Source organism: Camelina sativa, chromosome 10, assembly GCF_030686135.1.
Source record: "Camelina sativa cultivar CO46 ecotype springtype chromosome 10, ASM3068613v1".
In the NCBI taxonomy this organism is placed as follows: domain Eukaryota; kingdom Viridiplantae; phylum Streptophyta; class Magnoliopsida; order Brassicales; family Brassicaceae; genus Camelina; species Camelina sativa.
In genome coordinates, this window is record NC_141889.1 from 4,900,818 (window position 1) to 4,922,974 (window position 22,157).

At 36.4% G+C, this 22,157-nt stretch overlaps 5 protein-coding genes and 4 pseudogenes across 7 annotated transcripts; 5 read left to right on the forward strand and 4 right to left on the reverse strand.

The window, feature by feature from the left end:
• The first annotated feature begins 1,486 nt into the window (after positions 1-1,486).
• On the forward strand, positions 1,487-3,313 carry LOC104717229 (thioredoxin-like 2-2, chloroplastic). Its single transcript, XM_010434773.3, has 4 exons — positions 1,487-2,054; positions 2,327-2,506; positions 2,623-2,787; positions 2,984-3,313. The coding sequence occupies exons 1-4, from the start codon at positions 1,803-1,805 to the stop codon at positions 3,092-3,094; spliced, it is 708 nt and encodes a 235-aa protein (XP_010433075.1). The 5' UTR covers positions 1,487-1,802; the 3' UTR covers positions 3,095-3,313.
• Positions 3,314-3,430: 117 nt separating this feature from the next.
• On the forward strand, positions 3,431-4,542 carry LOC104717230 (uncharacterized protein At4g29660). The gene is made up of 2 exons (XM_010434774.3): positions 3,431-3,815; positions 4,149-4,542. Exons 1-2 carry the CDS (start codon positions 3,612-3,614, stop codon positions 4,266-4,268), a joined length of 324 nt encoding a protein of 107 aa, XP_010433076.1. The 5' UTR covers positions 3,431-3,611; the 3' UTR covers positions 4,269-4,542.
• A 171-nt stretch (positions 4,543-4,713) lies between these two features.
• On the forward strand, positions 4,714-5,593 carry LOC104717231 (PRA1 family protein C pseudogene; annotated as a pseudogene).
• Positions 5,594-7,840: 2,247 nt separating this feature from the next.
• Positions 7,841-9,044, reverse strand: LOC104717232 (cytidine deaminase 6-like; annotated as a pseudogene).
• Positions 9,045-10,595: 1,551 nt separating this feature from the next.
• Positions 10,596-11,919, reverse strand: LOC104717234 (cytidine deaminase 7 pseudogene; annotated as a pseudogene). Its single transcript, XR_015568379.1, has one exon. The product of XR_015568379.1 is annotated as a cytidine deaminase 7 pseudogene (transcript).
• Positions 11,920-12,708: 789 nt separating this feature from the next.
• Positions 12,709-14,083, reverse strand: LOC104717235 (cytidine deaminase 1 pseudogene; annotated as a pseudogene). Its single transcript, XR_015569314.1, has one exon. The product of XR_015569314.1 is annotated as a cytidine deaminase 1 pseudogene (transcript).
• Positions 14,084-16,612: 2,529 nt separating this feature from the next.
• On the forward strand, positions 16,613-18,675 carry LOC104717236 (uncharacterized). The gene is made up of 8 exons (XM_010434779.3): positions 16,613-17,037; positions 17,205-17,272; positions 17,402-17,549; positions 17,652-17,732; positions 17,821-17,907; positions 18,004-18,089; positions 18,192-18,312; positions 18,418-18,675. Exons 1-8 carry the CDS (start codon positions 16,762-16,764, stop codon positions 18,493-18,495), a joined length of 945 nt encoding a protein of 314 aa, XP_010433081.2. The 5' UTR covers positions 16,613-16,761; the 3' UTR covers positions 18,496-18,675.
• Positions 18,526-20,319, reverse strand: LOC104717237 (UPF0725 protein At4g29550-like). Its single transcript, XM_010434781.2, has 4 exons — positions 19,891-20,319; positions 19,659-19,793; positions 19,355-19,559; positions 18,526-19,247 (listed from the first exon to the last, which is right to left on the reverse strand). Exons 1-4 carry the CDS (start codon positions 20,023-20,025, stop codon positions 18,802-18,804), a joined length of 921 nt encoding a protein of 306 aa, XP_010433083.1. The 5' UTR covers positions 20,026-20,319; the 3' UTR covers positions 18,526-18,801.
• A 323-nt stretch (positions 20,320-20,642) lies between these two features.
• Positions 20,643-22,106, forward strand: LOC104720072 (protein HEAT-INDUCED TAS1 TARGET 1-like; the record flags this gene model as incomplete). Its single annotated transcript, XM_087470292.1, has 3 exons — positions 20,643-21,056; positions 21,137-21,417; positions 21,530-22,106. Coding segments are annotated over 2 exons (690 nt in total), but the record flags the coding sequence as incomplete, so codon positions are not given.
• Between the last annotated feature and the right edge of the window lie 51 nt (positions 22,107-22,157).

The following is a 22,157-nucleotide window of genomic DNA, read 5'->3' on the forward strand; positions in this document are numbered from 1 at the left end:
ACTAAAAATTACACGATATAAATTACAATAGTATTCGTCACGTTGTTTACACATGCATAGTACTGCATGCTGATCGGATATGTTCCACGATTGTTACTTTACTATCATCATATGATATGATATAAATTAAAGAATCATACTATGCAATAAAAATAATAATATAATGAAACTATAGCTTCAACATACTGATCAAGTCTTATATCAGTATATATTTAAGATAATCGTTATAATTTAAAAATAATATTTGTCTAAATAGAATAATAATTTATTAATTTATTCATGCCTCGTAGGATTTTACAAAAAAAAAAAGGCCAATTTACCAAATAAACTGTTCATTGTGATTCAGAAAACTCAGCAGTCTGCGGCTCTGCGCATGTGAACTCCATCTTCATCTAGTGGTTAGAGCTTCACTCTAGGACTAGGAAGCTTGAAAGATTTGCTAACTCATCTTGCGGATTGTTGTGTTAAAGAATGATGCTTTTACCTTCATTATTTTACCACAATTAACTCCCATTAAATCTCTTTCATACTACTACACCTACCTCTCTGCCAACAATTTGAGTGTAGCTTTCGTAGTTAGCTAATCGACAACAATCAGTTACGTTGGGGAAAAAAAGATTAGAAAGAGGAAATAATTAACAGCATACTTCACAGTCACAAGACTTGCCTGAGCTTTTTGACCACTTTGCGGTGGCAACAGATGAGTTAATAATGGAAAAAAAGAAAAAAAAAAGTTAGATATATTAAAATAACATATAAATTAAATGACCTAACAAGTGAAAGAAGATGAAAGGAAATAAAATTAGTGAAATTCCTACCAAAAACAAAACGAATAAACTAATCTAACTGAAAGTTTTAAAATAGAAAAATTTAAGTAAATAAAACTTAGAATATATTAAAATTCATAGAATTTATTTATTAACCAGAGTAGTTTAATAAAGTAAAAGATGTATGAAATTTCAAAATTGATATTTTGATAATATTGTAAAACATAAGATGAAAGTGGAATTTGACCCCCAAAAAAGCAGCAATTTGTTATAACTAATGATAAATTTTGGTAAAATCTTAACTTGATACTATTTGATAGTTTTACTTACAAATTTTACTATGGTAATGTTGGAGTTATCAACAACACACCACATTTGGGAATCCAATACTTATCAATATCATTGATGTGGCCTATGGTTTACTGCATTTAGATGTTATCACTTACTTATTTTTTGGAAAAGAGCATATTCACTTATTCCTTAGACAGAACAAGAACCTTCCTAGAAAGCTTGTCAAACCTAAGTAGTGTATATACTAGACTTGATTGATCAAAAATGTGAATCGCAATGAAACCCAAATAGCCTTCAAACACATTCCTAAACAATTTGATATTTTTCCTTTAGATTTTTGTGCGTGTTTGTTGTTGTACATCAATTAAAGTTGGGGACCCAAATAACAAATAAAGACAGAAATAGCATTTAAGTCATAACTTTCTTGTGTGTGTGTAAAGACAGCTTCACCATAAGCCACCATTACCGTTCCGTGTTAAAACACGATTCTAAACGGAGAAACAAAAACGCGTTTACACTTTTCAACGCTAACGTTGTAACAAAACGCCAAGTGGATGACGGCGGTCCAAAACGCTAAATTTGTTAAATTCGCGTCTATGTATATTTGGGGACATGATGATTGATTGATGAGAGAAATATATCACTGGAATCTGAACCAGACAGTTTTCTGATCTTCTTCTCCTAGAGGATCTCTCTCGGAGAAGACAAAACCAAGAACAATCTCAATTTCTTCTCTCTCTGTAGATGGCTGGAGTTGTGCGGTTAACGACGACGTCGGTTCAGGCTCTTCGCGTCTCCTCATCCTTCACATCCTTTGCCGCCGCTCTTAATCCTCTGCAACCTTGCTTACCTCCAAATTCGAATCTGAATTCCGACAAGAGATTGCGTCTTCTCTCATCTTCTCCTTCGTGCTCGTCTTCTCATTACCACCCATCTTCTGTTCTCGGAAGCCATATCCCCCTTAGACGACCCAAGAGCCATGTGGTTCGTGTCAAGGTAAAAAATGTCGTAGCTTTGAGCTGACTCTTTCCGTAAATTTACATGCCCTTTTGGAAATTGATTGAGCTTCAAACTTGAATTGGGACTTTTATGCTAAAGTTATGTCCTTTAGCTGTTTTCTGAATCTCATTGATTCCTGGTACTGTAATAATGTGCTATAGAATCTTATCCCGTTTTAGATGATTAGAAAGTAGTCTAAAGTTTCAATTTTTTGCTTTAGAGACGGTGATGCCCATTGTTTAAGTTACTGATGTGTGTTTGTGGTTTAGGTAGATAAAAATGTAGCAGAGACAGAGCCACCAAAATGGTGGGAGAGGAATGCTCCAAACATGGTTGACATTCATTCTACTGAAGAATTCTTGAGCGCTTTAAGCGGAGCAGGCGAAAGATTAGTCATTGTAGAGTTTTATGGAACTTGGTGTGCTTCTTGTAGAGCATTGTTCCCAAAGGTTAGTGTCATGTTTACTACCTCCTGTGACTTATCTGTTCGATGTAGCTATACGAGTTCCATTTTCTCTTTCGTGATTCTGAAATAAATTGAGATGTTTCTTGTGTCTCTTTACAGCTTTGCAAGACAGCAGTGGAAAATCCGGATATAGTGTTCCTGAAAGTAAACTTTGATGAGAATAAACCGATGTGCAAGAGTTTGAATGTGAGAGTGCTTCCTTATTTCCACTTTTACCGTGGAGCTGATGGCCAGCTTGAGTCCTTCTCATGTTCTCTTGCTAAGGTAAAGAAGACTATTATATTCCTTTTCCATGTCTAGAGTTTGGCATGTCAATGTTCATTTTTTTGATATAGGTTCTATCAGATATTAGAAACCCTTTGCTTGATATTGATACCATTGGGCATTCAACCTTTTTGATAGATCAACACTTGTATTCTGACATCTCATCGTCTTTGAAAATATGTTGTATTGTTATCAGTTTCAGAAGATAAAAGATGCGATCCGACTGCACAATACCGATCGTTGCAGCCTCGGTCCAGCCAAAGTACCTGAAGGATTAACCTTAGCCAAACCAGCTGGATCAAGTTGAAGAAGTGCCGGGCTTTTAGATTTACTAGTGCAACAATCTTTGGTTGCTCAAGCAAATACGAAGCTTAAAAATTCTGTATATCGTCATATTTTTTGGTGTAAAAGAATACTTCCTGAATCCGGTTACGATTCTTCTGCCCGCTTATAGTCAATGGCGCAAATGTATTTTTCACTACTGCTCGTCTTTATTGCTTGAAAGCAAATCTTATTGATGTGTAAATGCATGCATGTGTGATGTTAAATAAGAATCATTGTGTTGTTATGATATAACACAATGACTACAAATTTACAAAGAACCATATGCTAACTTATACACTAGTTTACAAAATCTGAGCTCAAAGACTTAAAGTGGGATCTAGAGTAAAGTAAAGGACTGAAAACTAAAACTTGTATGAATATGAGGACTGTTTGGTAAACATCTTAACGTTTTAAAGTCTTGGCCTTTCCGATTTCAGATTCTTTTTCTCAGGTTTCCACGCGCCACCGCGAAACAGCAAAATCCAAAATTCGGCGAAGAGATGCAAGGAGGAGGAGGAGGAGTGTGGAGCCAACTATGGAGGAAATACGCTGATTATAACTACAACAAGTTCGAGAGATTTGCTGTTTGGGAAATGATCGAGCCTTACCGCCGACCAAAAACCTTCACGGCTTTGATTACTATCTATGTCGCCGCCTTTTACACCGGCGTCATCGGCGCTGCAGTTACAGAGCAGCTCTACAAGGTGAGCTAGTTCATCTGATTCTCGTGTTTGGCAAATGCTAGGGTTCAAAATGTGAATGAAATTGGATCAATTGCTTCATTGTTAACGATTTGATGATTGTCGTGAACAAGGAAAAACCTAGACCTTGAATTTGTTCTTCATTAGGTCTTTCAACCAAACTATTATGTTGTCTTGATTAGTATCTAATCTAATCTAATTCCATTGTTCTGTAGGTATTGAGAATTCTTGACAATGTGTTTCGTACACTGTTTTGTGGTTAGAATAAGTTTATGCTCTCTCTTGTTTGTTTTTCTAGTGTGAACTTTAATGTTACTCTACTCTCTCTGTAAACAGGAGAAGTTTTGGGAAGAGCACCCTGGGAAAACGGTGCCTTTGATGAAGCCAGTATTCTATCGAGGACCGTGGAGAGTTTATCGTGGTGAGGCTATTGCTTCAGATGCTAGCAGCCAGTGAAGGTATCGATTTAGGCTATCAGAGACTATGATGGTGCATCCTTTATGCTGGTTTATAAACCAAACAACGTTGTGTTCTGTAGAGTGCATGTATCGTACGTTGAGTTGTTTAAATGTTCTCTAGGCATCTTTGGGTTTAAGCGGGTCAGTATATTATGCTTGTAGACAATAAGGTCTATTGACGAATAGACTCTGTTAAAGAATTGGTTTTTCCTACTTGTAATGAACAGTCTCATTATAGTATTTAATGATTTGATAAGAGAAGTTTAAGGGTATCCATCCATTCCTTTGATATATCTCTCCTTTCCATTATTAGTACATTGTAATTCCTATCTGCCTCTCTTCTGGTGCCCTGAAATAAAACATTCCCAAATAAGAGAGGTGACCTGACTACCTCAGAAACATCAAGCAAACAGTTTTATGTCTTCAAATTAGGTACCAGCACTTTCTTTTTTGAATATAGGTTCTTGTGGTGATGTTCTCTGTTTCTTTCTTTTCTTTTTTGCTGTTTGTCGCTTGTGAAAGAATATGACAACCTATGGCACTATACCATCCCAAGCAAATACCTCGTCGAGCCTGAGCTTAGTAGGACGAGCCAAAGAATTGATCTCCTTAGGCCTTAGCTCTCAAAGGCCATGGCTTGAACTTGTCCAGTGTAGTGCCTTTAGCCTTCCTGTGTCCTTTAGTGTAGCTACCGAACGAATCAAAACCAACATCATGATCTTTCGAACAAACTACATTATCATCTTCATTGTTTCTATCTTCATCAGCATGCTCTGGCAACCCGTCCACCTTTCTGTCTTCTTTATTTTGATAGTCGCATGGATATATGTCTACTCCCGGGATAATGAACCATGGGTGATATTTGGCAATATGGTCGATGATTCTAATTTGGTGCTGGTTTTGTTGGTCCTCACGATCGGTATATTTCTATTAACAGATGTATCCCGCGGTATTATGATCGGGGTTATGGCTGGTTTGCCCGTTGTTCTGGTTCATGGCATGTGTAGGAATACAGAGATGTTGTTCGTCTTGGAAGATGATGAAGAGAAGCTAACATTGAACACAGCATCTTCGTCGCTTTCTTCTTCCTCTTAGTAAATCGAAACACAAGATTTTATGTTTTGGGTTTCGTGAATGTGTCTACATAGCCATTGTGAAACAATGCACAACCAGTGAATGAAAATCAACAGGATGCAAAACGAAGTTTATCTCTTTTTGCCACAAAATTCCAGGATTTAGACGTTGAGATGTAATGATATTAATCTTGCGATCTTATTTCACACAAATAATACTTTTCCTTGTTGACCTTGAGGTCCTTCAAAATTGCTTACAATGAACTTCTTCGACAAACTAGAAGAAATCTACAATGTACAATGATGTGAACAGAGAGATGCGTCTACTTGTATGTCTCCACTCTCTCAAGACTCAACAAAGTCTCAATCTTTCACGCTTTTAAGCAAAACTCACTCTTATGGATATATATATGTATATATATTTAGAACTTGTAGGTCTTCAACTCTTGTAAATTCTGAGACCTTTTTTTAACATGTGGACCACATATGTATGTATATAGGCTCTGGTTCTGCATATGTTATTGCAAAATGTACTTCCTCTTTCTGTTATTTTAAAAGTATAATAAAGTGACATTTGGCTGCTGAAATATATGTAAACAGAAACTCTGAAATCTGAATTATCGTATTAAGAAATAGAAGAAAATAATCGTACCAATCAATTGAGAATAAAGAAAACAACTAACTAACAGAAGAAAAAACAAATTGACAATTTTGTGATGACATTTAATGAAGATAGTTCTTGGGTTAGTCTTCTTCTTCTTGGTTTTAGAGCAAATGGGCAAGCCAACTCATATAACATATTTTGTAACAACCTAATTAATCAAATAATAACTATAAAACTTATAACTATTATATATAGTCTACTAAAAAAAATTGTGTAGTTTCTAAATATATATTAAATAGGGGATGATATATCTAAAATTTGAAAATTTGTCTACCATATCTCAAGAAAATCTTGCATTAGTTATAGAAGTTATACTCCCGGTTATTTGCACCAAATTGAAGTAATAGATATATTCATAATGCGTTTTTGGTCTCAGCATGTCATTTAAATCAAACATTAATTCAATTAAAATTTCAAATTGGTTTGTCCTTGTACCCAACCAAATCAACTTAGCCCAAATTGAGTAATCTTAAACCGGATTAATCAATCACTGAGCAATTTAAAATCAAAATCCACCTTCCTTAAACAACAGATGGGTAGCATATTGCTGCATATTGGTTAAATCAACCTTGCTTAAGCACTCGGTTAAATTAATTTATATTTGAATGACCATAATTAAATTACAAAATTAAACACCGATTTCAAAGTTAGGCGAGGACATTAACTTTAGCTGACAGAATATTAAAACATTAAAACGTAAAGGACTCTGAAAACATCTTCTAAAGACACATAACGCATAACAAACAATAAAACTAGAAACAAATAAAATGTTTTATTTGTAATTAACTTTTTCTTTGCTTATGTCTTGCTTGTAATTAGCTTTTTTTTTTTGCTTATGTTTTTCTTATATTTTATCTATTTTTTGCTTTGAAACATAATGATACTAAAGTTTTGCAAAGTTTTTTTTATTATGATTAGAAAATAATTCAAAATTAAACACTAACGCTATTACCTTTGATCACAATATAATCAAGATATTTATTGTTATAGCACACTTTTGATATTTATCTCACGTCTCTTCAGGTGATTGATATCTCACATAACCGTCTCACATGCACCATTCCTCTCGAGCACACAATATTAAATCTGATGACTCTGGATCTTTCCTATAACCAACTCCATGGTAGCATAACATTCTTCGATTTAAGAATGAAACAGCAATCTGGTGATGATTACATTGAAGTAGAGAATTATGCACGTTAATCAAGGTAAACCATAGAAATCTCGTAGTTCTGCATGGGTATTGCGTCGAAGGAAACGAGAGATTGTTGGTATATAGGTACATGTCTCAAGGTAGTTTAAGACATCTATTCCAGTGGAAGGAAGAAGGGTTGAAACCCCTTGAGTGGACTACACGGCTTACTATTGCATTGAATGTGGCCATAGGAGTAGAATATCTGCATACTTTGGCTTTTCAATGTCAGAGTTACATACATAGAGATCTGAAACCGGCAAATATTCTTCTAGGAGATGATATATATGCGTGGATTTCTGAATTTGGCTTGGTCAGGGCTACAGAAGAGGGCAGAGCATCTATCAGGACAAAGTGTGTGGGAACAGCTGGTTACATTGCACCCGAATATCAAAATAAGATTCTTCTTTAATTTCATACATAAATCTTTTATATTATAAAGCACAAGTTACCCACCAATAATTTTTTGACACATTAGCAAACAAAAATTATTTTTACAAACAATCGTTAAACTAAAAAAAGATAGTGGAGAAAAAAAAACAAAAAAAGCAAAAAGACATAATTAAAACAAATTCCTAAAATCGAGTTAACGTAAAAACAAATTGTTTTCCAAAAAAATAAAACAAATAAAAGTAAAATCGTAGTAAAGAAGAATCTTATGATTAATTGATTCATCATGGTAGACATTAACTCGATGAACCCAAAGACTAAAACAGAACATAATTATGATTAATTGATTATATATCGACATTCATAAATAATTGCGACACGATTAGAACGAAGACCAGTGTAATGCTCTACCGGCGTATTATTTTCCTTATTATATATCTATCACCATCGTACCATAATTAATAATTATGCTTCAATATTCTTAGGGCTTCTTGCAATGGAGGACCTTGAAACTGCAGTTGGGGGCAATCTTCTCCAAGAAAATCCTCGCCGTGTCCTCTTGAATCACCTTCGCATCACCCTTCTCCACCAGGACCGCTTCAGTGATATCCTCGAATTCTTTGCCTCCGCTACGAGCCACGAAATCAACCAGCGCAGCTTGTACTGGCCCTAAACTTGGGTTATACGCAACCGATTCAAGGTACCATCCTCTGTACACTTTGTCATCGCACTTCAGCGCCACTCCAGACGGAGAATCGCTGTACGGCGCATACGATTTGTTCGCCGCCGCTAGAGCCCTGCACTTTGGATGGGGACACTCCTCTGGATCAGAGCAGATCGCTTCGGAGGTGTCCAAGAGGACGAGTTTGTTATCGCGCTGCGCGAGAAGGAGAGGGGAGTCTTCCGGGAGGAGACTGTCAGGGCCGAAACTCTCCGGCATGAGGCTCTCGATGCTCATGAACTCGTCTATGCCCTCGTCTGGTTTTTGGATCAGGATTTCGACTTAGGAGGGGTGCCCAATTCCTGATAGAACTGGCGGCAGTGGCCACATGGCGCACCGAATTTGATATTGTCAGCGGAGACGGCTATATGAGTGAGCTCTTCCACGGAGTTGAGAGCGAGGTTGGTGACGAGGAATTGCTCTCCGTGGATGGAGTGGTGAAGAGGAACGCCTTTGAATTCGACATTGACGCCTAAGAAGACCTGACCCTTTGATGTGAGTCCAACGACTCCGACTCCGAATATGGAGATTGGAACCCGAGCGAGAGACAAGGCCTTCTTCATCAGCTTTGGAAGGTCACGGGGGCCGTGGATGCCCACTTCTGCTGCTTCGCTAGGGGTGTAAACGAACTTGTTCTCTTGTGCCATTTTTCTCTATTTGATTTTGGGATCTGTGTGTTTTGGGATGTATTATGTTTGTGAGAGAGATTGGAAATGAGATGGAGAAATGGAGAAGCAAGTCCTTGCCTATTTATAGAGGTGTGTTTGCGTCGTCTGTAATAGTACTTTTTAAAAGCGTGTTTACATCGTTCCATAATATTGATTGTTGATTATGACTCTCAATATAACTAAAAAAGTTGATTGTGACAACATAACTAAAAAGTTGATTGTGACTATCAAGATTCATGTAATCACCTTTTATGCAAATTAGTTAGGGTTATATTTATAATTTATAGTAAGAAGTAATGTAATGAATAGTGGTAAAATATTCATTGGTCCTTAACTCGTAATTATAAACATTTTGATGGTTTGAATAGCAATATAGGTAAAAGATAATATGGTAGTTTTTTCACATACGCAACCAAGATAAAAAACAAAAAAAGGTGATTATGACTCTTTTGAGACTCATGAATTCTATCTTATATATTAAGCAAAGTAGTAAGGTTATTTCCTAGATTAGTATGAAGTATCATCATGAAGAGCGGTGGAAAAATTATAATTCAATAGTCTTTAACTCTTAAATGAGTAACATTTTGATGGGTGGAAGTAATATAGAAAAAAATTAATCACATACGCAACCTATTAACTACAAGACAAAAAAATGACCGTAACTATCAAGTTCATGAACCTTTTTTTTTTTGGTAAGATTCATGAACCATTTTTTTATAATTAAGTAAAGTAATTAGGATTATTTTTAGTATAAATAATGTAATGAAGAGTAGTAAAAAGGTAATGGAATAAAGAGTGGTAAATAAGGATTAGTTTAATAGTCCTCAACTCTGTGACTATTTTGATAGTGTCACGTCTCTATATTCAAATCTGTTATAGAAGATGTGTTCGAGTTATTCAGAAAAAAAAGTATTTTAATGAATAATGATAATCGAGTCCATTATATACACAAATTCCGTGTGTCTTTTACAGTTGCCAACCACGTATTACTAGATATGTGATGTGTCTACATGTTTTGAATGCTTTTTTAAACGGTGTGTTTACCTTGTAGGTAATGCACACACAAGATTACACATATAACATAATGACTCACAAACCATTTTTCAAAACCAATTTCTTTAGAGTAGTTAGTATTACTTTATAAGTAGTTTTGTTTTTTTTTTTGTCAAAGTTATAAGTAGTTTTGTATAAACTAAAAATTGGTACACGTAAAAAATCGGTCTTATTAATTAGTATCATTTTCATGGTACCTATGGATTAGTAAAACAAATAGAAATTGAGAATTTATTCATAAAATGATACTAATAAATTGATTTCATAGTGTTTGAGAGTGTGACAAGGAGTATATTTAGTCCGCGATAACATCGCGCTCGCTTTTATCGTTGAAATTGTGAAGAAAATTTGCCAGTGGTCAATATGGTCCACTTATTCTCCACCTTGGTATATGTTTGCAAATGAGACTTTTTTTATATTACTCATTAATGGAGATTCATTGACATCTTTTTTTTTATTATTATTATGCTTTTGGAAAAACAATATAGAAGTTTTTTCACATTTTTTAGAAAGTAGCAATTCACAAATAATATTCGTAAGGTGCCATTTATAAAAGCAAACTGATTTGAGATTGTAAAATTACTTAATAATTATTAGTTAACTACATTGACAATATTATGAATATTATTATTCTGAAACTGAAAGGTAACATGATCCCAAGAAGAAAACATAACATAATTATGATTCTATATCATATCGACATTATTAGAAGGTTTAATGAACCCAACCAAGAAGTAAACAAAGCATAATAATTATGATAGGATAATAGAATAATTTAATAACGAAGACCAACATTCTTAACGTTTTTAAGGGCATCCACGTAGCAATGGAGGACTTTGAAACCGCAGTTGGGATATGCTATAGTCTCTAAGAGCATCTTCGCGGTGCCCTCTTGACTCACCCTCGCACCATTCTTTTCCACCAGGACCGCTCCGACGATCTTATCGAACCCTTTGCCTCGGCCACGAGCCACGAAATCAACCAGCGCAGCTTGTACCGGCCCCAAACTAGGGTTAGACGCCACTGACTCAATGTACCATCCACGGTACACGTTCCACTCGTCGTCAAGCAGCGCCACTCCCGACGGAGAGTCAGTGTACGGCGAGAACGAATTGTTTGCCGCTTCTAGAGCCGTCCACTTCAGACGGTAAGAGTATGATTCTGAGCAGATCTCTCCTGAGGCAGAACTCGAGAGGCTGAGGCAGTTATCGCGCTTCTCGAGAAGGAGAGGGGTACCGTTCGGGAGGATTCTGTTGGGTGTGAACCTGTCCGTAAGGAGGCATCTAAGGCTCGCGAATGATACTTCTACATGCTTTGATCTGCTCAGGATCTTGATGTCAGGTGCGTTGCTGATTTCCAAAAGAAACTGGCAGCAGTGTCCGCACGGCGTGCCGAATTCGATGCCGTCTGTAGAGACGGCAACGGCTAAATGACGGAGGCCTTCCTCGGAGTTGAGGGCGAGGTTGGCGACGAGGAACTGCTCGGCGTGGATGGAGTGGTGAAGAGGAAGACCTGGAAAGTCGACATTGACGCCTAAGTAGACCCGACCCGATGATGCGCGTCCGACGGCTCCGACTTTGTACGTGGAGATTGGAGCCCGAGCGAGTGACATCGCCTTTTTGATCAGAACTGGAAGTCTCTTGGGTTCGGTGACGCCTTGCGATGCTGCTTCGTTGGCAGTGAAAACGAACTTGTACTGATCTTTTGCTATTGTCGCGTTTTGAGGTTTAGTGTTGGGAGGTTGGAAATAAGATGAGAAGTTGGGCTGTTCTGCCATTGTCTCTGTCTGATTTTGGGATCGTGTGTTTTTGATATTTTATGTTGAGAGATGGAAATGAGATGAGAAGTGAGTTAACGTCTTTACCTATTTATATAGGTGTGATGTGTTGCGTCTCTGTGCTTATTGTGAAAGTACCTTTTTAAAAACGTGTTTACGTCCAATGTATACGCAAACAAATGAAGAATAGCGTGTGAACTACAAGATACATTAAAAGCTGATTGTGACTGTCAACTGTCAAGGACTCAATTTTTAAGCAAAGTACTGAGGATTAAGTTTTCTAGTTTTAGTATAATCTATAAAGTAATGTAATGAAGAGTAGTAACATAGATAAAAATTAATGCAGTGAAGACTAATTGTCCTTAACTTTTATATATTCCACTGTCTCGAACAACAGAATTTTTTACTTATAAACTTTTACGGTTCAAGTTGATATGATACATTTTAAATCTTTCGTAATTATACATTTACTAGACTAAGCTTCTATGTATTGCAAGTTGTTATGTTTAGGACCGCTCTAGGGGAAATGACACAGCTTTAATTCTTTTGTAATTAGACAGAAATTAGGGGCTCAGAAAGAAGTTGTAATTAACCATCTTCAATGAAAAATATATATTCATTCATCATGAAACTCAACTCTTCTAAAATTAAAATAATTTGACTGTTCCTCAACTGTGCACTTCGTAGAAGTTGGCCAGAGGGTCAATGGGCCATATGTTATATTCTTTACTTCGATATGTCTGTAAATCATACTTTTCTATCTTAATTATTGAATATATGGAGATTCATGCAAATGCATCTTTTCTTTTCCTTTTTCCATACTGTTATGAAAAAATCGGATAATATAAGCCTAGGTGTTATAGAACAAAATAGATACCAAAATCTAACACATGAACCGAAGAAAATAATAAGACTTATTTATAAGGTAACTTGAACATGAAGATGACAAAATCATAATTATGATTATATTATATTATCATCTAAGTTTAATAAAGACCAGTGTAATTCTTCTATGTACTGGCGTATTATTTTCCTTTATATTCGTCTTTTTTAAATAAATAGTATAATCATATATCGTATACCATAAATATGAATCAGTTTTCTTTAGGGTTCTCGCAGCAATGGAAGACCTTGAAATCGCAGTTGGGGGCAATAGTCTCCAGAAGCATCCTCGCCGTCTGCTCTTGACGCACCTCCGCATCTTTCTTCTCCACCAGCACCGCTCCGACGATCTCCGTGAACCCTCTGTCTCCGCCTCCGCCACGAATCATGTAATCAACCAGAGCGGCTTGTACTGGCCCAAAACTTGGGTTATACGCCACTGATTCCATGTACCATCCTCTGTACACACTTCCTTGGAGATCCACCAGCGCCACTCCCGAAGGACACTTGCTGTACGGCGCGTACGATATGTTCGCCGCCACTAGACCCGCGGGCTTCAGATCGGGATAACGGTCAGGGACATCGGAATCGGGACCCGAGAGGGTGAGGCGGTTATAGCGCGGCTCGAGAAGGCGAGGGACGTCATTTGGAAGCTGACTGTCGGGGCTGAGTCTATTTGGAAGGAGGCTCTCGAGGCTTACGGTTGATACATTGTCGCCGTTTTGATCCGAGAGTATGATTTTCATCTCAGGCGCCTCGCGGATTTCCTGAAGAAACTGGCGGCAGTGGCCGCAAGGAGCCTCCGGAGGGGAGAGGGCTAAGCAGTTGAGCTTTTTATCGAGGTGGAGTGCGAGGTTGGCGACGACGAACTGCTCCGCGTGGATGGAGTGATGGAGAGGCAAACCTGGGAATTCGACGTTGACTCCTACGAAGACCCGACCGGATGATCCGAATCCGAGGGCTACGACTTTGGATGTAGAGAATGGCCCACGAACGAGTGGAATCAAAAAGGGAATGTTTATGAGGCTGTCTCCGGGGGATTTTGCTTCTTCGCGAGTGAAAACGAATTTGGAGGGCTGTGCCATTGTCTCTCTCTCTGATTTCGGGTTGTGTTATGAGATTTGTGTTGGGAGATGTGAAGTGAATAAACAAGTGTTGAACTTATTTCTAGGTGCGCTGTGTGCATAATGAATCGTACTTTTTTAATTGGTGTACGCTAATCACATACGCAACCTACAACACTACGAAATACATAAAAAGTGATTGTGACTCTTTGAAATATCAAGATTCAAGAGTCATGAACCATTATTTCAAACAGAGTAGTTAGGATATAAAGTAATGAAATGAGGAGTGGTATATATGGCTCAATACTCAATTGTCTTAACACTTAATTAGTAACATTTTTTATGTGGTTCGAGTATCTAGTAATATAAATAAAATTTTCTAGTTCATGCATATTTGAATCATACTTTTCTAAAGGGAGTTTACGCCATTCATAGGAAATCCACTCACGATGACTCAAGAACAAACTTTTAAAGCAAACTTTATGATTATTTTTGTAGTTTAGTACTGAACAAATGTGGTGAAAACTGGAGACTATAGTCAAAAATAATTAGTCTTAGCAGTATATAGTTTTTTCTAAAAAAATATACTCAAAATGCTAGTTAAATGTCTATGGTAGATTGTATTTTGAGAGTTAATTGGAAATATGAGATGAGAAGTGAGATAACGTCTTTACGTAGATGTGTTGTGTCTTTTTTTTTTTTTTTTTTGTTGTTGTTGTTGTCAAAAGATGTGTTGTGTCTCTGTGCTTATTGTGAAGGTACTTTTTAAAATCGTGTTTACGTCAGTCGTATACGTAAACAAATTAGCAATAGCGTGTGAACTACAAGCTGAACTAAAAGATGAACTCATGAAATATCTTTTTAAGCAAAGCATGGTTAGGGCTAATTTTTTTAGTCTTAGTATAAAGTATAAACTATAAAGTAATGTAATGAAGCGTAGTAACATAGATAAAAATTAATGTAGTGAAGACTAATGTCCTTAACTTTTATTTAGTAGTAACATTTTAATGGGTGTATATAGTAATATATAGACAAAAATTAAACTGCGTCAATTACATACGCAACCCTTAAGATAATTAAAAAGCTGATTGTGACTAGTAGACTCATTAACCATCTTTTTAAGCAAAGTATTTAGGATATCTAATTAGTATTTTAGTAATAATCAAGTTCATGATATACGTACATACATATATATATATATATATATATATATATATATATATCTTTCTTTTATCTTTTGGAATTGCAAGCTAACACTACCACTTACCAAATATGCATGTGATGTGTGTTTACCTCGGAAGTAAAGAATTACATGCACACGCAAGAATACAAATTACAAACACGATTCTGACTGTATCCGTCATCAAGATTAGCTCATGATTACTCATGAACCATTTACAAAGCAAATACGATTTTTAGTAGTTAGGATTACTTTAGTAGTCTTTATAGAAAGTAATATATACTTTAGTAGTCTTTAGTAGTTAGGTTTTAAATAAAGTGAACTTCGATAGTCATAATTAGTCACAATTTCATGGTATGCGAAGTAAAACAAACAAATCTTACATAAAAGTGATAAAAGTAAGTATCTAAAAACAAGTCCATATACATTGGCTTTGCTTGTCTTTGAAATTGAATCTTGTTCAGAAATGAGTAGTTTGGCTGGGTTTATAATATTGAACTTAAGGCAGTAAATGGTAACATGTATAAGTGCGTATTTGAACATTTTTTGCGTATTTGAACATTTTTTAGAAAAATCTGATTGATATTACTATTCATACATTTAGTGGGCAATAGGCGTTTTTCAAAAAAAAAAATAAGAAAACCACTTTGCGTTTTTTAAGAGAAGGTAATATCCTCTTGGACCGCTTTTTGTTTGTCCAAAATCAATTAGGTAGCGTTTTTGTAGATTACGCACTGTTATTTTATTCTTTTTAATTATTTATTTTATAAAGAGAGGAATAATTAATTAAATTTCAACAATAACTCTATGCTATATTTGATGCTATAAGTATTTTTGATTTTAAAATTTTAAAAGTTCTGATAAATGAATTACTTTTTATTTATTTTTATAAAAAATATTACTTCATTATTCTTCACAAACTACAAAATAATTACTTATAATATGGAAAAACAGATCCAAAAAACTTAAGTCAGTTTTAATCAAAATATAATTTTAAATTATGTCATCTAAAATGTATCATATTTATGTTAACTAGATTTAACAATTTACAAGTAAACTATAGTTTCTTCTATAATAAATTATTTTTAAAAGATGTATTTCTTCATTATTTAATAAACAAAATTTTACATGATTATAACTTTGGTTTTTAAAGTTCATAAATTATAAATAAAATGTAAATATTATTTCACTAACAATAAAAACTATAATATGTTTATAATTTGTAACTATAAAAGTATATTAATATAATATATGTGTTTATAATGTGTAACTATAATATGTATTATGCACCGCTTATTATTTTTTTCACCAATCAAACATTATTTTGTACCGTTTATTTTGGAATAACCGCACTTGTCCCGCAAATACATTTGTCCCGCACGTACCGCAGTTGAACCGTACCGCACTAGCAAATTTTTTGTTCCGCACTACTGAATCTGCAGTTACCATTCAGACGGTAAATGGATGATTTGTTCGAAATATAAAGCTTACAAACAACTAACAAATTCAGGATTCATATGATTTTATTTTCATTAGTTAATTTTTGAGTGAATTATAGATGAAACTTCTAACGAAAGTAACCATAATAATTTTTTTTTTTTTATAATTTTATTTTATTTATAGTTACTCCCCAAAACTTTGTAAAAATTAAGAAAAGCCCCTAACAAACAGAAACGTCCACGTAAGAGTGGTTTGGATCACTAGACTCGCGAATCGTCATCTTCATCGATCGATATGCGCGACACATCATCTCTTCGTCATGATTTGTGTCCTGAAAAGTTCAAACCTTTTTGGCAAATCAGACAAAACCCAACAATTCATTAAACAATGTCCAAAACTTGTAACTTTCTCAGCCTCAGATCCAATCCTCTGCCTCCGTTTCTCTCCACCGCCGGAAATTCCCGTTTCCTCCGAGCTTCCTCTGCTCTCAATCTCCTGACGACTGCTTCGAAACCTTTCCACCGTTGGATCCGCGCTTCTTCACGTCGCCGGTTAGTTCTCGGTGGTTTTGGCGGTGCTTCGTTGTGGATGATGAACAACAACATGTCCGGTAAATCTTTCATTGCTTCCGCGAGGCAGACGAATCCTTCTCCCGTCGAACAGGTCTTTACTCCCTTTTGCTTCAGTTAGGGTTTTGATTCTATAGCTAAATTGTTCAAAGTTTGTAGCTTTTAGGAATTTGGCTTTATCAGTGAGTCAGTGACACTGGGAATTTAGTTGTTCAAAGTTTGTAGCTTTATGAAAATTTGAACCCATTTGCTTGGTTTTAGGCGTTGAATAAGGTGGATTGGCCCGAGACTTTCCCATTCAAAGAAGAAGATTTCCAACGATACGATGAGTAAGATTACAATTCCAAGCTTGTGTTATAGTCTTACTTACTCTGTTTTGTTCTCTGTGAGGCATGCGTGAGTTTTGGTTTTGAGACATACTAATATCTTGTTGACTTGTGTAATAAACTTGTCCTAAGGTCGTCTGATTCAACGTTCTATGAAGCTCCAAGGTTTGTGACACACATTGATGATCCTGCCATAGCTGCATTGACAAAGTATTACTCAAAGGTTTTGCCTCAGAGCGATACTCCTGGAGTGAGCTTACTCGATATGTGTAGCAGTTGGGTATGTGTAAATTGCATATCCAGTCTTGTGTGTGTTATGTTAGAAATTTTTTATTGAGAATCCTCTGAAGTTTAGATTGTTGGCTGTTATGATGTTACATAGGTCAGTCATTATCCAGCCGGATATAAGCAAGAGCGAATAGTTGGAATGGGTTTGAACGAAGAAGAGCTTAAGCGCAATCCGGTAAAGAAGATTCAATTTTACGTATTTACTCTCTTTCAGAGAAGAGATGGATCATCATATGATCATAGGATCTAATACTCTCTTTCAGGTTCTCACCGAGCACATAGTCCAAGACTTAAATCTCACTCCTAAGCTGCCTTTTGAAGACAATTCTTTCCAAGTTATTACCAATGTGGTAAGACCAAACTTTCCTTTTTATCTCTAAAACTTGCACTTCTTCATCTGTATCTCAAGTTCTTACGAATTTGTATGTTTCTTGGTATCTGAACAGGTAAGTGTGGATTATCTTACAAAGCCACTTGAAGTTTTCAGGGAAATGAACAGAATCCTCAAGCCCGGGGGACTAGCTCTAATGAGGTTCTCTTTTAACATAAACCTGTCAAGTCTTGTGACACAGTAATATTATACATATCCTGCATGGTTTCAACCAGCTCACTTTCCTCTTATCTTTTTTTGCAGCTTTTCAAACCGTTGCTTCTTTACTAAAGCAATCTCGATATGGACATCAACTGGTGATGCAGATCATGCTCTCATTGTCGGATCATACTTTCACTACGCTGGAGGATTCGAAACTCCACAGGTATTTCTGTTTATTTCATCAACACACCTTCTATTAGAATCCCTCTTAAGAGTTTTTTTTTACTCTTGCTGATGATGAACTCGTTCCAACCTGTGATCAATCCAGGCCGTTGATATATCTCCAAATCCAGGGCGTTCAGATCCTATGTACGTTGTTTACTCAAGAAAACTCCCGATGGCTTAAAAAAATGGAGATTCAAACACTTAATGTATACTATGATATGTAGACTCGCAACTGAGATTGGAACCGAGGAAACTAATCTTCATTTAAGACGACTTGGAAAATATGGTTTATATATATAGAATGTGCCATCTCTCTCAAGATGTTGGAAACTTGGAATACAATCCACCTTTGTTCGAAAAACGTCTGGACATTTTTAACTAACATGAAAATGAAGATACTATACGTACTGACTACTAATGAGTACAGTACAGTAGCTAACAGATCTCAGGCTCGGGCCAAACTTCTATCTAAGTTAATAGAGCAGCCTCACAGATCCTCGAGCCAACACTTAAACTCAAGACAAAAGTGTCCTGGTATCCCATCGACGGTTCTTCTTACAATGGCTCTGTGATCTTGAGGTGGACCATGAAGAGGATCCACATCTCTGAAACTAATGTAGAAGATGGCATTCCCAGCCTTGAGCTTGTCCTTTGACTCCAAAGCTTCTCGGGTGTGTACAATGACCTTGTTTATTTGCAGAGGCACACACGACACACTCCTCATGTCTCCTTCCCACAGCGAGAAATAAGCAATTTCAGTATACAGATTAAGCCAGTTGATGTGTTCTCGGATATCTGATTCTTGCAACTCGTAAAACTGATCATGCTCAGTGGATGACATCAACGCATCATCCGGAACCAACTTAGGTAGATCGCCTTTGTAGAAATCATCTATTGCTTCGTCATCCCATCGCTTTGTTTCATCTCCAGTACCTTTTTTAACAACACTTTCCAGAATCATCAAGATTACGATGACAAAAAAAAAAAAAGAAGAAGAAAAACCACACTTTAATCAAAACCAAACGACATTATTAGATTACCTTGAATTTTGGGTTTAATTCTACAAACTTCAGTCAGAATCTTCATATCTTCGTCGTACCTACATGTAGCGCTTGTAACACGTGTCTGGAAAGTGAAACGTGAATCGTTGGCTGGATCAAAAGCCTCCGCAGTTATATGGTAAGTCATGAGCGCACAGAACTTAGAAGTATATTTCTTTACGTGCATCAACTTAAGGTTTGAGCCCTGTAATCAAAGAGGTAGAGAGAAATAATCACAAGTAGATCAGGAGCAAACCGCAGATACAGAGTTAACAGAGTACAACCAATATCGAGATTTAATTACCTTGTGAAGATTGTACCAATGGAGTCCGACTCTAGCACAAATGCCAACAATGTCATCACGACGGTCCTCCTCATTGTTGGCACATTTATACATACGGATTGAACTATTCGGATTACATATCTCAACATCAAAACCCTATACAAAGAGATCATATATCACACATCAAATAAGTTGAGAGCAGGGGGGATAAATATATATATATATATATATATATATATATATATATGTTTACATCGGAATCGCGAAGTTGGCGATAGAACTCTTGGTCCAAAACAGGGTCAACGTCATCATCATCACTTTCTTCAGTCCATCCAGATCCAGATTGTGGATTGTTGATTACAGCGGCAGACCATTCTTCCTCCGCCATTAAACCGGAATTAACCACTTATTGTTTCGTCCTCGGCTATTGCGAACGTACGTAACAGTTAGGGTCTAGCCAGCGTAATGAAACAATTGGATCTCTCTTCTTTCTTTCTTTCTTTCTTTCTTTCTTTCTTTCTTTCTTTCTTTCTTTCTTTCTTTCTTTCTTTCTTTCTATGGTATGTTCTGTTCTGAGCAGGGATCTTTGAGTTATTGTGGATTTGATCGGATTTAGTAGAATTGAAAGTTGAAACTAGAGTTCTTTATGCTGAAACTGAGCAGGATCTTACGCTGACAGTGTGATCAGTGATCTTTACAGTTTAAGTCAAATGGATCGGATGCTGATCAGTATATGGATCGGATGTTGTACGCGAAGCAGTATATGCACGCTGGCGTGTATCACGGGTAATAGCATGCACCATTCATTAATTTTTTTTCGATTATATGTAAAGTTTAAGTGAACTTGACAGGAAAGGCTTTGTCCTCACTATTGCAGTGTGTCCAAGATAGACTATTAGCTACGAATTGGGAGGGAAAAATGGGCCACATGAGAGAACAAGGACACTGCGGCAAAAACTCTTTTCAAGTTTACACACAAATTTCTGGTTAAAGAAAACTGCATAATCATTTTTTTTTCTCCTCGCAGAGACATGTTGGGCAGTAGTGGTGTCTGAGCTTATTAGTGCGTTGCGCTTTATTGAGGGTATAGACGAGGAGTATACAGAGTACTCGATCCAAGAACTAGTTGATTTTGCTGCTCCGTCGAAAGTAAAAGACTGCTCAGAACATCAATGTTACACGCTAAGCATAGGGAAAGGTTTGGAATATGTACTCAAACATGGGCTTCAAAAGGCAATTCATAGGAAGTATGTAGGGTGTAGAAAAAAGTCCGAGATACCAGCACGTTCTACAGTTGATCTGGCACACATAGATCGCGTGGATAGGTTATCTTTTGAAGAAGCACTTATCAGACTTGAGAGACAACCCATTGGAGCTTCCCTCCACATATTCATGCCTGATTACAAGTTAACTATAGGGGTATGTATACATATCTGTATTTCTCGAGTTTGGTACTATTGAACTTAATCATATGTGATTCTGAAAACAAACTGAAACAGGGCGTTTATCGTGGCCCATTGGAACGGAATTCTAAACTAGTAGGAGCGCATGCTGTTTCAATAGTTGGTGTCGTAGAGGAAAAAGGAGAAATGTGCTTCCAAGTGAAATCAACCCACGGTACGAGGGTAGGAGTGGATGGGTACCTCAAAGTTTCGATGGAGACTATGTTGGTTCAACTTCCTAGAGAGGGCATGCTTCCTGATGGTAAATTTGAGAAACCTACACCATTGATCCATGGCTTCTGCTGTCCAACTATTCTTCCTAAAGCTAACTAATGCTGGTAAGTTTTTTCTTCTTTTTGAACTTTCTGTTATTTTTTTCTTCTAAGTTTAGATGAAAGATGTTGGTGTGTTGTTTGAAATCCTAAAGCATTTTCAATCTTTAAAATTCAGGGGATTGACGCCTAAGTAAATATGGTGAGAGACTAACACCTAATGGCTGGAGAGTTCTGAGAGCAAAGAATAGCTCTTTTATTGCGTAACAATAACGTAAAGTTTAAACTGAAACTATAAGAACTTTAAATAATCTCTCAGCCGTTGTTTGGTAGACCACCCCGATGCTACTTCAGAAGTTTTAAAATTTGGAAACTTCATGCTACATTTTATTGCCAAGTGTGCTCCGATGCTACAGGCTCATAAGTATCAGCTGGTCGAAGCTGTTAAGTGCACAACAGTCTAGTTACAAAAATCTATCTTGTCGAAACTCAACGCCCTGTAGCTCCAATACCATAGTCTGTTCTTTGGCATACACCTTTCTTCTACGGTGATATGAGCATTCATACGGAAAGAGGATGTAGGGCTGTACAAGATGTAGTTCTCAAGTGCTTGTATAAGACTTATCTCAGTCAAGATAAGCTCTACAGTAACATAAGGATAGTTTTGATAGTTACCTTATACTAGTAAACTAGAAAAAACAATCCTCATTACTTTAATAATTATATAAAAATGGGTTCATGAGCTTGATAAGTTACCTTTATGTCTCATCTCATTGTCTTGTAGTTAATATAGGTTGCGTATGTGA

What these genes read in the sequence shown, in the direction of transcription:
- LOC104717229 (XM_010434773.3), top strand. Translation starts at nt 1,803, where the DNA reads ATGGCTGGAGTTGTGCGGTTAACGACGACGTCGGTTCAGGCTCTTCGC. An exon ending in GTAGAGCATTGTTCCCAAAG is followed by an intron (nt 2,507 to 2,622) that starts GTTAGTGTCATG and finishes GTCTCTTTACAG; the next exon opens with CTTTGCAAGACAGCAGTGGA. An exon ending in TCTCATGTTCTCTTGCTAAG is followed by an intron (nt 2,788 to 2,983) that starts GTAAAGAAGACT and finishes TATTGTTATCAG; the next exon opens with TTTCAGAAGATAAAAGATGC.
- LOC104717230 (XM_010434774.3), top strand. Translation starts at nt 3,612, where the DNA reads ATGCAAGGAGGAGGAGGAGGAGTGTGGAGCCAACTATGGAGGAAATAC. An exon ending in TTACAGAGCAGCTCTACAAG is followed by an intron (nt 3,816 to 4,148) that starts GTGAGCTAGTTC and finishes CTCTGTAAACAG; the next exon opens with GAGAAGTTTTGGGAAGAGCA.
- LOC104717237 (XM_010434781.2), bottom strand. Translation starts at nt 20,025, where the DNA reads ATGGCGGAGGAAGAATGGTCTGCCGCTGTAATCAACAATCCACAATCT. An exon ending in GCCAACTTCGCGATTCCGAT is followed by an intron (nt 19,794 to 19,890) that starts GTAAACATATAT and finishes CTCTTTGTATAG; the next exon opens with GGTTTTGATGTTGAGATATG. An exon ending in AATTAAACCCAAAATTCAAG is followed by an intron (nt 19,248 to 19,354) that starts GTAATCTAATAA and finishes TTGTTAAAAAAG; the next exon opens with GTACTGGAGATGAAACAAAG.
- LOC104717236 (XM_010434779.3), top strand. Translation starts at nt 16,762, where the DNA reads ATGTCCAAAACTTGTAACTTTCTCAGCCTCAGATCCAATCCTCTGCCT. An exon ending in AAGAGCTTAAGCGCAATCCG is followed by an intron (nt 17,733 to 17,820) that starts GTAAAGAAGATT and finishes ACTCTCTTTCAG; the next exon opens with GTTCTCACCGAGCACATAGT. An exon ending in GAGGATTCGAAACTCCACAG is followed by an intron (nt 18,313 to 18,417) that starts GTATTTCTGTTT and finishes TGATCAATCCAG; the next exon opens with GCCGTTGATATATCTCCAAA.